This window comes from Terrapene carolina, unplaced genomic scaffold (genome assembly GCF_002925995.2).
Source record: "Terrapene carolina triunguis isolate 2854851 unplaced genomic scaffold, T_m_triunguis-2.0 Scaffold111, whole genome shotgun sequence".
Taxonomy (NCBI): Eukaryota; Metazoa; Chordata; order Testudines; family Emydidae; genus Terrapene; species Terrapene triunguis.
In genome coordinates, this window is record NW_020664462.1 from 19348349 (window position 1) to 19363311 (window position 14963).

The following is a 14963-nucleotide window of genomic DNA, read 5'->3' on the forward strand; positions in this document are numbered from 1 at the left end:
GGAGTAGGAAGCAATTCCCTCAGAACAGAGGGGGATAAGTTGTTGGAGTAATGTTAAGAGATCTGTCAATGCTACTGTGCTGTAAGTCTCTGTGGATAACGACAGGACTGCAGTCTGTACAGTGTTAGAGCTTTCCTCAGCACTAAATTCACCTTAGAAAAATTAACAAAGTGGAAATTAAAGAAATGTTTAATAGTACAGAAGCCATGTTCAGTACTTACTTTTCCTGATTCCATTAGGGGCAAACTATGAGGCGATCCTCTCTCTACTAAACGAACTCTGTAAAATAAACATAACAATAGCGGGCATCAGACCTGATTGCATGTATGGGGATTTTATTTCAATCGGGTATTTTTTAACAAGGTATCTAGGACAGCTTCATGGTTGCAATACTGAACATAAATTCGGAAAGTATGACATCTGTGCGATGGTAAATAATATCCAGAACAGGAAACCCTGTAGAACATAACTGGGGGAGTAATGAAAAAAGGCATTAATGAACATTTGTTCTAATATAGAACTCTGCAATGGTATTTGCAGCCTTTTATTTATTTCCAGTAGATTTTTTGTTCAGAGAATATTCAAAGGAAATGAAAAATCTGTTCACAACAAAGAGAATCAATCTTCAGTTTCCCACAATCTATTTATAGGTGTTTCAATCATCCAGTCAAGGCATAGCAACTTGTGGCTTAGGTGACCAATCATGCTCCAAGAACAGCTAGTAGTGAAAGACATGGTCATAGTGAGTAGCTCACAACTAAACAACAGACTGATATGGGTCTGTATTTGCAACCTTTGTTTAATTATTTTCAGTGGAGAGTGTGTTTGGCAAACATTTCAAACAACCAACGAATCTGTGAAATGGAAGGTTGATTTGCTGTCTGGGACTCACCTCTTTCCTAGTTAAGACATTTGGGTTCCCACTCTCCTTGGAAATGTTACCTTCCTTGCCAAGTGAGTCACTTATACACTAGAGAAACTGGTATGGCACCCTAGAATTCTCCCTTTAGAGGTGTATTAGCCTCAGGGAAAATTACTGGACTTGAATAGTCTGTTTTAAGGAGTCCTAAGAAGACTGACCTGCAATACACAACTTGCTGAAGGAGTCTTGGGGATGCATGTGCATTGCTGTGGGTAAGTGAAGGCCCTAAACAAACTATTCAAACTCTAAACTCCTACCCAGGGTACAGCAAGGTAGTATGGGCTAGGAGCAACCATCACTTGGTCAACTTACAGGTGGAGTACCACTTACACTTCAGCTTGTTCCATTTAGCCTGCTCTGCCATGATAGGAAGGAGGAACAATTACAGAGCTCAGTGAATGGTCTCATTTGGAGAACAAAGCCTTGGAAATTTCAGCCCCTACAGAAAGAGGAAAGTGTGGGAAGCATTTCTCTCACCGCTGACCCCAAAACCAGCCATAACAGCTAGGCTTGCAATGGACAGGCAGGAGTGCTGAACCACAGCTTTTGTATTGGGGCAAAGAATCTGGTGTGAAGGTGAAAGGGGCCTGGCCAGACATTGGAGCCTTGTAGACAATTCTGAATTGTTTCTAGTAATTGCAGGAATTGAGGCACTGCCCAATTGCCTTGAACTGGGGAAGAGGATAAGGTTCAGAAATTCAAGTCTGCCTGTGGAAAAAATGCAACCAAAAAAGAGGCTTGCTACAAATAGCTTGCTCAGCTCTAACCAGGCAGAAAGTACGTGAGACAGCTGTAGCTAAAATAAAATTGTGCAGAACACTTGAGTTCCAGTCATTTGTTTTAAGTAGTGCCTAATCATGTTGGTAACCAACCATGCACTCGCGTTTTCAATGCTTTCATGTTTTAAATTTTCAAATGGACAAGTACACAATATTTATGGAAATGCAGAAGACAAATTTGGACTGACACATACAGTAATTCCTAAGTGATGTGTACTATAGCAGTGGTTCTCAACCAGGGGTCCAAGGCCCCCTGGGGGGCTGCAAACAGGTTTGAGGGGGTCAGCCAAGCAGGGCCAATGTTAGACTTGCTGAAGTGCTGCTGTGCTGGGCTGAAGCCCGGGCCCCTGAGCCTTGCCACCTGGGCTGCAGCTGAAGCCTGAGCAACTTAGCTTTGTGGGGCCCCCTGTGGTGCGGGGTCCTGTGCAACTGCCCGGCTTGCTACCCTCTAACGCTGTCCCTGGCTTTTATATGCAGAAAAATGTTGTTGTGGCACTGGTGGGCTGGGGAGTTATGTTAGGGGGGACCTCAGAAAGAAAAATATTGAGTACCCCGGTACTATAGAACTGAGTCTATTCTATGAAAGTTGATGTATATGAGACAAAGAAAGTGGGGATAATAAAAATGGTAAATTTCCAGACAGATCTTTTTGCTCAGTAGTAAGGATTAATTTGACTGGTGATCTGAGTATTGTATAAGCAACAGCTTTTTTCCAAGATGTTCTATAAAATAGATGTTTTATATAGGTGATAATACACACGATGAGAATTCACTAGAACACAGAATCTGTTTAAGAAACACTCTCAGGTCAATTAAAGTCCAGTTAAAAAAATCCTCCAGAAACCTTAAAGATTTTCCATACCTAAGTGTCAAGTACTACACTTGAAGAAGCAAAAATCGAACGCCCAAAATACAAAATAGGAAATAACTGGCTAGGCAGCAGCCCCACAGAAAAGGCTTTGGGGGTTATAGCGGATCAAAATGGAATAGGAGACAACAGTCACAAGGCAAATGTCATTCTAGGATGTGTTAACAGGAGCATGGACAAGGGGGATCCAGTGGATATAATGTATTTAGATTTTCAGAATGTCTTTGACAAGGTCCCACACCAAAGGCCCTTAAGGAAAGTAAGCAGTCATGGGATAACAGGGAAGGTCGTCTCATGGACTGGTAACTGGTTAAAAGATAGGAAACAAAGGGTAGGAATAAATGGTCAGTTTTCAGAATGGAGAGAGGTAAATAGTGGTGTCCCCCGGGGGTCTGTACTGGGCCCAGTCCTATTCAACATATTCATAAACGATCTGGAAAAAGGGGTAAACAGTGAGGTGCCAAAATTTGCAGGTGATACAAAACTACTCAAGATAGTTAAGTCCCAGGCAGACTGCGAAGAGTTACAAAAGGATCTCTCAAAACTGGGTGACTGGGCAATAAAATGGCAGATGAAATTCAATGTTGATAAATGCAAAGTAATGCACATTGGAAAACATAATCCCAACTATACATATAAAATGATGGGGTCTAAATTAGCTGTTACCACTCAAGAAAGAGATCTTGGAGTCGTTGTGGATAGTTCTCTGAAAACATTCACTCAATGTGCAGCGGCAGTCAAAAAGGCAAACAGAATTTTGGGAATTGTGAAGAAAGGGATAGATAATAAGACTGAAAATATCATTTTGCCTCTATATAAATTCATGGTTTGCCCGCATCTTGAATACTGCGTGCAGATCTGGTCACCCCATCTCAAAAAAGATATACTGGACTTGGAAAAGGTTCAGAAAAAGGCAACAAAAATTATTAGGAATGGCTGCCGTATGAGGAGAGATTAATAAGACTGGGACTTTTCAGCTTGGAAAAGAGACGACTAAAGGGGGATAAGAGAGAAGTCGATAAAATCATGACTGGTGTGGAGAAAGTAAATAAGGAAATGTTATTTAGTCCTTCTCATAACAAAAGAACTAGGGGCCACCAGATGAAATTAATAGGCAGCAGGTTTAAAACAAACAAAAGGAAGTATTTTTTCACACAATGCACAGTCCACCTGTGGAACTCTTTGCCAGAGGATGTTGTGAAGGCCAAGACTATAAAAGGGTTCTAAAAAGAACTAGATAAATTCATGGAGGATACGTCCATCAATGGCTATTAGCCAGACTGGTCAGGGATGGTGTCCCTAGCCTCTGTTTGGCAGAAGCTGGGAATGGGCAACAGGGGATGGATCACTTGATGATTACCTGTTCTGTTCATTCCCTCTGGGGCACCTAGCGTTGGCCACTGTCGGAAGACAGGATACTGGGCTAGATAGACCTTTGGTCTGACCCAGTATGGCTGTTATTATGTTCTTATATAAGACCCAGGAGGCAATTGTGCTGCATACTCAGCACGGTTTAGGCATCACCTGGAGAACTGTATCCAGTTCTGTGTTCCTCAGTTCAAGAAAGATGTGAACAAATTGGAAAAGAGTCCAGAGGAGAATAACAAAACTGAACAAAGGTTTAGAAAACATGACCTTTGAGGACAGATTGAATGAATTGGGCATGTTTAGTCTAGAGAATGTTGAGGGTGGACCAGATGACAGACTTCAAATATGTAAAAGGTTGTTATAAAGAAGAGACAGACCAACTGTTCTTCATGTCCACCAACGATAAAACAAGAAGTAATTGGCAGCAAGAGAAATTTACATTGGATATTAGGAAAAAAACAAATTATAAGGATAACTAAACACTGGAGCAGGCTATCTAGGAAGGTGGTAAAATCTCTGTCTTTGGAATTTTTAAAGAACAGGTTAGACAAACACCAGTCATGAATGATCTATGTATTCTTAATCCCACCTCAGCATGAGGGTTGACCTCTTGAGGTCTCTTGGGTGTATGGTTGACCTCTTGAGGTCTCTTCCAGCCCTATATATCTATGATTACAAGTTAGAAAGACTTCTAAAATCTTAAATACAGAAAGTATATTATGCCTGACATAAGACAAAATAAGCCTTTCACTGTGCCAAGGTGTTCACCGCTGTCACGGATCAGGTTGGAAAAAAATCTGTGCTAACACTGTTTTAAACTATGCCCCCACAATAAGCTCCACCCCTGAAGTACTGGTGTGCAGATGTTCTAATTGTGATCACACATGCTCCTCCTCAGTGGGGTCTGAATACACCCATGGTCTCTGCTGGACTCTGTGATGGGCTCACCTCAGCGCCCAGTGAGGCTCATATGCCCCACCAGGCTGTTAGAGCCTGACCCATTGTGGGGGCCTCACAGGCCCCACTGGGCTCTGCTAGGTTCCTTAGGTTTGGCTTCTTGGTTGGGGTGGAGCAAGTAGCAGTGTCTCCAAAGCTCATTCACTGGTAATGCCAAAATGAGCTGTCATTCTCATAACTATAGCCTCTACTCTCCGTTTGAAGAGCCGTGATGTAGTTAATACTTTGTTACTGTTGAGTAACTGAATTAGTACCCTTGGAGATGAATGGCACAGTTCATAGCACTTAGAGCTACGGTTTCAGATTCTGCAACACAGCAGAAAGCATGGATCTTGTTAGATCCTTGGCTGCTCCTGGATAGCAGCTGCTTAGATAGCAACCGTGACCAAGAGTGCTTTTCTAGGTATACTTCATCCTGCCTCAGTTTGGTGGTGGGGTGCAGGGACTAGGGGTGACCTCTTGACCTTCCAGCCCTATATGTCTATGATAACAAAGTTGTAAGACTCTGTTAACCGAGAAACACTCCCCCCATAACACTGCTGCAGTTGCAATCTTTGAAGCCACCTGGCTCCTTACCTCTGCATATTAGGAAAACACAGTGTAGACTAGCACATAGGGCATTGCTCTGATGTCAGATGACCTAGGTTCTTTTTCCAGCCCAGTCACTCACCTGCTGTGACCTGGGGCAAATCGCTTGATCTCTTTGTGCCTCTGTTTCTCCTCACATTCCTTGCCTCATCTATTTAGACTGTAAACTGCTTGGGGGGCCGGGAACTGTCTCTCACTATGCATTTGTAGGGTGTTTAACATAATGGAGGCCCAATTTTAGTTGGGGCCTGTAATCACTACAGTAACACAAATAATAAAAACAGGAAAAGGGCCTGGTTCCTAACACCCTGTACATTTAATATATAATTTTACACCCATTTTACAAAGTGCACCCAGAGGCAATCTAACCCATGACCAATACAGTTTATGAGGAACTCAGGAGGGTATCCCACAGTGGTTTAGGTATATCAGATTAAGTTGACAAATTTCAATATGGCGGGGGAGAGGGTCTATAAGAAACTATGAGATGGTAACATTCTTGAACTGAAACTAGGACTGCCATGTTCCCAATGCAAGTCATTGGGAAATGCTGATGAAACAGTGTCACCACGGAGTTAAATGAAATGTGACCCTTGATCTGCTACACTTATTAAAATATAGGTCAGAATTTTCAGGAGCATTTAAATCGCACTGGAAGCCCATGGGACTTAGTAACTATGGGTAAAAATGTCAAAGTTGCTGAAGTGCCTTAGGCACCTAAGGAATATGCAGCAGCCATTTTTAAAAAAAGACTCACTTGCATTAAACAGGGACATTGTCACAATACCAGGAAGACAAGGGACATTTATCTGAGGGCAGAATAAGGGCTACATTACTATTAATTTTTATATTTTCTCTTCTATAAAAAGCAAACTAGTGTTAGAAAACAATAAAGGGTTTAATGGTCTCTTAAAACAAGAGCCCGCTCAAACTTTACAAAGGAATTTACTTGTAGACAGGCAGAGAACTACAATGCTTCTGCCGAAAGACAACAAATGGGTAAGTCATAAACATATAACACTATATTTAAACTTATAAAACAAATGAATATTTTATATCAGGGTTCTCAAACTTTGTCTTGAGTTGTTCTATGTTCAGGAAAAAAAACCCCTAAAAACAATTGCACTTCCCCATAAAAACAACAAGGAGTCTGGTGGCACCTTAAAGACTAACAGATGTATTTGGGCATAAGCTTTCGTGGGTAAAAACCTCACTTCTTCAGATGCATAGAGTGAAAGTTACAGATGCAGGCATTATATACTGACACATGGAGAGCAGGGAGTTACTTCGCAAGTGGAGAACCAGTGTTGATAGGGCCAATTCAATCAGGGTGGATGTAGTCCACTCCCAATAATAGATGAGGAGGTGTCAATTCCAGGAGAGGAAAAGCTGCTTCTGTAATGAGCCAGCCACTCCCAGTCCCTATTCAAGCCCAGATTAATGGTGTTAAATTTGCAAATGAATTTTAGTTCTGCTGTTTCTCTTTGAAGTCTGTTTCTGAAGTTTTTTTGTTCAATGATAGTGACTTTTAAATCTGTAATAGAATGACCAGGGAGATTGAAGTGTTCACTTACTGGCTTATGTATGTTACCATTCCCGATGTCTGATTTGTGTCCATTTATTCTTTTGCGGAGGGACTGTCTGGTTTGGCCAATGTACATGGCAGAGGGGCATTGCTGGCACATGATGGCATATATAACATTAGTGGATGTGCAGGTGAATGAGCCCTTGATGGTGTGGCTGATGTGGTTGGGTCCTCTGATGGTGTCGCCAGAGTAGATATGGGGACAGAGTAGGCAACGAGGTTTGCTACAGGGATTGGTTCCTGGGTTGGTGTTTCTGTGGTGTGGTGTGTAGTTGCTGGTGAGTATTTGCTTCAGATTTGGGGGTTGTCTGTAAGCGAGGACTGGCCTGCCTCCCAAGGTCTGTGAGAGTGAGGGATCATTTTCCAGGATAGGGTGCTACCAGACTCCTTGTTGTTTTTGTAGATACAGACTAACACGGCTACCCCCTGATACTTGACTTCCCCATAGTTTACTACAACAACGCAAAGAACTGAAAATCCTATACTTTCCAAGAATATGAGTAATAAAGTACAGCAGATTAGATCAATATAATTATAATAAGAAGGGGTGTCAAAAGTACTGATGTTATTTCCTAAAGCACCTTTTGTGTTATCTCACAGTTCTGTTCAAAAAGATTATACCTCACAGCAGCTAAAATAAAACTGCACAAACATTCTAGGACATCTTAACATTCACTGACTGTGTGGTGGGGCCGGGGGCCTTGGAACTGGAGGTGAGCCCCAATACCATTGCAGGGCAGGGTTGAGATGGGGAGACACATGGGGCGGAAAGGAGCCAATAGAATACTGTAGATGGTGCTTCAGCCAAAGAGAAAAGCAAAGGGGGAGACGGAGGAGCCCCAGCTGAGCTGGAGAACAGGGCATGGGTGAGGATGAGGGGAATGAGAGGTGCTGGGATGCTGAGGGGAGAAATATGGGGAAGCAGGAAAGCCGCTGAGCTGCTGTGGGCAGGGCTGAGCTGGGGAGCAGAGCACTGGATGTAGCAGAGGAGCCCCTGGGCAGAGCTCTGGCTCCTTCTGCCCTACCCCCAGGCTGAGCAGAGCTCTGAATCTGCTCCACCAGTACTACACCCCTAGTCAAAAGACAGGCAACTGGTGGCTTTCCTGGTGCACACCCATGTCTCCCCAGAGGCATGCCCCATAGTTTGCGAACATCTGCGCTATATGCAATACTTACTGCACTGGAAATAATAACCTCCCCTATTTAAAATGTCTCAGTTGACAGATTAAAATCCTGGCATGGTTTCCTGAGGTTAACAAATCACAGATAATCATGGATATTGCCCAAAATACTACTCCAGTGGCAGGAGGAGTGTCCCTAAAGTGGTGGTGAAAACTGCTTCAATTATAATTAAGGCTAAGATTATGTCACGGAGGTCACAGATTCCTCGACTTTCAGAGACCTCCATGACATTTCCCAGCCCCAGGGTGGCAGGCCGGTGCTGATAGCCGGAGCGCCGAGCCGCCATAAGTGGTGGAGGGACCCTGCAGCTCCCAGCCGCCGCAGGTGGCAGGTGCTGGACCCCCCCTTTCTGCAGTGGGGCTCGGGCTCTCATTCCCCCATCTGACCCATTTTGTCATGGTTATTTTTAGTAAAAGTCAGACAGAGATCACAGGCTTCTGTGAATTTTTGTTTATTACCCGTGACCTGTCCCTGACTTTTACTAAAAATAACCATGACAAAATCTTAACCTTAATTATAATCCAAACAAGCTGCACAAGAGCAGTGGAGAAAGCGGCTCTAGTGGCACTTATTTAAGTGCTAAGGAAAGACAGCAATGAAAGGCATCATGCTGCTTGGTGTGCTGGCTGGGGCTGGCAAGGGAAGTAAGATTAGAAGAAAAAAAAAAGTAAGTGTTATCAGTCTGAAAGGCTATGAACTTGGGATCATACATTCTATTAAAACAGATTAAAAAGCCCCATTTTGAGTCTAAGCTACCATTGCATCTCAGGTTAAACAAACTAACAGTCCAACTTTGCTCTGATGGCTTAGCACAACACAAGAAACCCTCAAAAGAATTACAGCTGTATCATGCATCCGACGAAGTGGGCATTCACCCACGAAAGCTTATGCTCCAATACATCTGTTAGTCTTAAAGGTGCCACAGGACTCTCTGTTGCTTTTTACAGATCCAGACTAACACGGCTACCCCTCTGATAGCTGTAATACAGTTACTCTGGAATTTTTAAAGTGAATTTCAGTTCTCTAAACAGGCAGACCTTGGAATTTACAAAATGTAACCGCTAGGGACAGTAAAAATCCTCCTCCTACAAACTGCTTGGATACGTTTTTATTTGCAACATTTTCAGTTCTTTCATCCAAATTTCAGTTTCCCATCTCTGCACTATTCTAAATATCAAATAGTGATAGCTTACTTTCAGCTTGTGGTAAAACAGTTCCTATACCTAAATATGAAGGCACTGATAGGAAACATTTCCTGATAGTGAATAGGAAGTGCAGCAGTTCTTGAGGTTTGCAGTTTCTATTGTGTTAGACCAAGTCATCTCATTAGACTATTAAATTTACAATGGTTATATTTAGTGTGACTCGATATTTTATCACTGATCCACCTACCCTGAGATTTGTGCAACACTTACACTAACCCTCCCTAAAGTGCTGTTCAATATATCTCAATTATTAAATTTAGATCTTACTTTGCTTCCGCTCTCAAATTCTTTCATCTTCTGCCTGACAGTAGGGCAAGCATGAACTTAACTTGATTTTTTCTAAATTAAAACTAAGTATTTTTCCTCATGCATATGTCATAAGGAAGTCTGGTATAGCCAGCATCTTTTGGTGCATACAAGTCTAAGCTGGAATTCTAGTTAGCCACAGGGAGAATGGCTTCACATGATCTTATTGTTCACAAATAAATATTTACCACACTGTATTTGACTAGAGAGGCAGTTTTTAAAACACAATCTATATTAGCAAGAGAATCTTGTGTAAAGTGGGCAGGAAGTACTATATTTGAACTTAAAATATGGTTTGAGATGTATTACATTTCAATATTTGTTAATTATAGCAAAATATTTCTGAAGGCAGGAGGAATACCTGTCAGGTTTGTCTAATCATTGAGAAATGCTACCAGCTTCTGCTTCCTCCCTGTTATCAACACACCTTAATGAAGTGTTGATAAATTCCAAGCCTCGTTGAAACAGGGTGTGTACACACTGGCAAGTTTCTGTGCAACAAGTTATATCACTTTTATTAAAGCGCTGGAATTAAACCGCTGTTGTGTGTCCACACTGCTCCTTGTGACGGTGGAGCACATCCATATTAGTAGCTCTTGCAATGGTAAAGAGAGACGTGCATTGTGGTAGCTACCCACTGTGTAACTGGCCACAGGGTGCTTTGGGAAGGGTTTGCAATGCCTCATGGGGTAGGAACAGTGTCATAGGATGCAGGTTTCCCAATCCCATTGTTCCATGGGCATCCTACTACATTGCCAGCTGCTTGTCAACTGAAGTGTGTGTGTGTGTGTGGGGGGGGGCAGAGTGTGTGACAGGGAGTGTGTATGTGTATGGAGGGCGGGGGGGGAGAGACAGTGTGTTTTGGGGGACAGAGAGTGTGTCAGCATGCTGTCTTGTAAGTTCAGACAGCGGCAGGAAACAACCAATCCTGAGGCAGGGAGAGGGGGAAACCCTGAAATCAGCCCCCGCCTCCCTCCCCAGCTCTCTTTCTCTCTCTCTCTCTCTCTCTCACACACACACACACACACACACACACACACATCCCTGCCTCTGTGTCAGGGCTGCCCAGAGGATTCAGGGGGCCTGGGGTCTTCGGTGGCGGGTCCCGGGGCAGAAGGACCCCCCCGCCGCCGAATTGCTGCCAAAGACCCGGAGCGGAAGAAGCTCCGGGGGCCCGGGCCCCGCGAGAGTTTTCCGGGGCCCCCGGAGCGAGTGAAGGACCCCACTCCAGGGGCCCCGAAAACTCTCGTGGGGGCCCCTGCGGGGCCCGGGGCAAATTGCCCCACTTTCCCCCCCCCCGGGTGGCCCTGCTCTGTGTTCAACAGCACGAGCATTCCACTTTAATGGTTTGCTTTGTGCTTTGAAAGGGGAGGGGCACATGTCTCCAGGGCAGCCGAATTCAAAACAATGAACAGAGTGGTCACTTGAGGGATTATGGGACACTTCTGGAGGCCAATTGATTGCTTTCTGCACTGTAATGTGTTTACACTGCCAATACAGCTCTGGAACCTCTGTGCTTTAAGGCTTATGACTCTCATCGAGGTGGTTTTTTTTGCAACGCTGCAACTGAGGAGTTTTTGCGAACTAAGTGGCTTGGCAGTGTGTACACCTTGGGAGTTACACCGCAGAAAGCTGCTTTGCTGCATAGTAACTTGCCAGTGTAGACAAGGCTTAAAACAGCTATACCTTTCATAGTCTAGAAAGGTGACTAGGAAAGTGAACCAATGAATGTACCCTCCTCTCCTCACACAGCATTGCCTTATATCAGAATAAAAGAATACTGAAAATGGATGTCAATATTGAAACACCTACTGATCATGAACAAGTGCTAAGCTACCATTTCATAGTAACCAGGAACTAAAAAAGGAAGGGCCAGAGTAAATAACCATCCATGTTAGTAAATGCACCAGAGACAACAGTTTATCCATTACATCTACTGTATTTATGTAGGAATTAACACAGAACTCATGAAACTAACAGTAGCTAATATCCTAAGAGAAGTCAGGAAGAATGACAGTGATTGTGTCCTATCATCCCCTGCAAAATTATTCTCCTTCTACATTTAACTTTGTTCGTGGCACCCCTCCACACACACATTTCACATTTTTCTTGTAAAATTACTTTTCCAGCTTTCCTATGTCTGACCACCTTCTCTTTTCTTTTGTCATTCTTGCCTTTCACCTCACTCTTATTCTTCTTACTTTCTTTCGCCTTTCATTCATAGTAGGGCAGGAAGGGACCTCAAAAGGTCATCTAGTCCTAATTTCTGCTGTTCCACCAATTTTCTTCCTGTGTTCACTATGTTCTTACACCCAGATTTCTCCCAGGTGATTTTACTAAGTAGATGAAGAGCCAGAATGTGCATTTTCTCAATCTCTATTTCTATGAAAACCCTTCTACTACCATGTGCTTTTTCCCCGATAGCATTAATACACATCAGTGCATAAAAATTAAAAACATTTTTATGTATACATTGACAGTTTTTAATTTCTTCCCATTTTATAGCATTAAATTACTAAAGAGGATGTTTAGGCTTCTGGTTTTGAAAATTTTGGCCAGTGTGTATAAGAAAAGTACAGAATAACTTTGGTCATGTATTGAAAGTCTAAACTCCTTTTTATTGTTAAAAATAAAATTGTTTCAGTGTTAAGTGACAAAGATTTTATGCCACTAAGAGAATTTTTTTTAATCGAGGTACAGTTTTTACCCCGATGATGCAAACACTTAATGTACACATTTAATTTTAAGCATGAGACTTCCCATTGACTTCACTGGGTCTATTTCATTTTACTAAAGTACTACCTGTGCTTAAGTTTTTGCAGCATCAGGGCCTTAATATTCAACATCTTTTAGCCTATAGCTAGAAAATGTTAGAGTGTTAGAAAATTCAAGTGAGAGACCAACTAGTAATGGCATTCATTTATAATTTCATTCATTATAAATTTTAGTGTAAAGTTACAACACCACAATTTTTCAAATTAGTTTTACAATGCCTCAATATGATTTAAATTAATGATTAAAAAATAAATCATGTGATTTAAATTGCTCAACTCTGACGCACACTGAGCAGAGATGTCTACAAAGTTGTTCTCTCTCCCTCTACTGCTAATTTCCAAGGCCATGGGTCAGGTCACACAGATTAATGTCTCTCGGAACAGATGCTAATTTTAAAGCGGTCAATTGATGTCCATCTCAAGATGCCTTTAAACTTTACAACATAAAACAAAACAGTTTTTCACTGACCCACTCAAAAAGGAGCAATCAGAGTCAGGCCCTGGCCAGGCCAGGCCCGGCTGGAGGAGGAGATCCTATGCCCTGTGTCCCAGCTTCACCCAGAATTGCTCACTGGAGGAAGCAGCCAGCCCTTTTTAAAAACCTTGTCTGCTGAGCCCTGATTGACTTCTGCCCACTCTCTAGCCACTGGAGGATGAATTCTCCTTGGTTCCACCAGCAACTGATCCAGGGTGGTCTCTCTAGGTAGTTTTCGGGAGTCTAAACTCACTGCTCTTCCTCCCCCACCAAAAGGACACCTTCTTCAGGCTGGGTGCACACAGGCAGCAAGACCTCCAGCAGGGACCATCAAACGCCTGGTACATACCATCACAGGTGACATGAACAGGCCTGGTAGGGCATAGATCTCATCACACCCTTGAAACTAATGCCTCTGCAACAGCCAGTCAAAGCAAGAATCAGAGATACTGTATTAGGTAAATGAACCCAGTATGTCTACACTGAAAACAAGAAAGAAAGAAAGAAAGACCCCATCTATGGCAGCGAGTTGCAGAGCCTGGGTCTACAGACTTGGGCTCACACTTCAGCACTATAAATAGCAGCGTAGATGTTCCCGCTTGGGCTCTGAAACCCAGCGAGGGGGATGGGTCTCAGATCCTGAGTGGAAATGTCTACACTGCTATTTGTAGTGCTGTAGCATGAGCCTGAGTCAGGTTTGAGACTCACTGAAGGGTGGTTTTATTTTATTTTATTTTAGTGCAGTGCAGTGCAGTGCAGATGTACCCCTGTGAGCCTAGTGAGAAGCAGAGTGGCCATTCTCCCAAGGATTTATAATCCCAAGAGATTTATGAATAGGTACTAGACAAAGTTAAGAACAAGCACGTTTCCTCAAAACCAAACACAATAATGCCGCACAGGTACTCTCTGGGAACAGTGTAATGTTTTAAAATCTCGTTCTAGTGCCAGATAGTCTCAAAGATACAAATTGCCTCTTTACAGGCAACTTGAACAAAAAATTCTAAACCTGATGATGTCTTTACACTTCTAGTTCAACTTCAGAAAGCTGCCTGCATCCCAAGTCAGGTGAAAAAGACTCCACAGAAAAGATGACTGTGGTGTTGATACTTTGTAAAATTGTTTTCTCGTGCTGGTGATCGTTTGATACATTTGATAGATTTGGATCTTCTCCTTATAATTGCACTTGTATCATGGGGGGAAAGGATTGAGATAAAGCAATCTGGATACATCAGTTTCAGGATTAAACCACCAAACACTGCGCTGTAGTCTTGCTTAACTAGCACATAATGAGAAGGTAGTTACAATAATATAAATTATTCCTGCCCATCCCATCCGCAGCTGGATATTTTCTTCTAGGCTCCTTCTTCTAGGCTTTAAGTCTCTCAGCAGTGAAGAATCACCCATGATGTATTTTGTAGTTTGCTGGTTTCCTCACCAATTTCAATCACAGAAGTAGAGAGTTTGTCAGAGGAGCTATTAAGTAAAGTGTTGTTCTGAGCCAGCCTCAGGGTCTGGAGTGCTGGGAGTGGTACTAATTATTGCTGCTATGCCAGCTCTGGGAAAAGCCTTAACACACTACTCTGTAGTTACACAGAGAAATATTTTCGATTTTGTGATTCTAATAGAGATGGAAAGAAGCTATCAGGTCATCTAAGTCCAACTCCCTGCCAAAGGATTGTTTCCTAAAGTAAATTGTCTAGTGCTATGTCCAGTCTTGTTTAAAATGTCCCAAGTGATGGGACTTCTTCCACTTCCCTTCAGGGACTAATCCTCAGGTTTTTTGTCCATGATATTTGGTATAAATATTCCTTTTCTTAGTTTTAGCTTATTATTCCTAGTTAGACCTCTGAATACAACCTTAAATAGTTGCTCTCCATTGTTGGCATTTTCCACCAGTTTCAAATATAGGTTAGCTCATGTTCACCCTTTAACATCACTTGGCCAAGATTTAACT

At 42.6% G+C, this 14963-nt stretch overlaps 1 protein-coding gene across 5 annotated transcripts in view; it reads right to left on the reverse strand.

Moving 5' to 3' along the window:
* DIP2C (disco interacting protein 2 homolog C) overlaps positions 1–14963 on the reverse strand; it is a 491632-nt gene that overhangs the window by 18409 nt on the left and 458260 nt on the right. For all 5 annotated transcript variants that reach the window (XM_026652183.2, XM_026652182.2, XM_026652181.2 and 2 more), the window contains one exon: positions 222–279. In XM_026652183.2, the coding sequence (XP_026507968.1) occupies positions 222–279 (58 nt within the window). The remainder of the gene's footprint in view (positions 1–221; positions 280–14963) is intronic.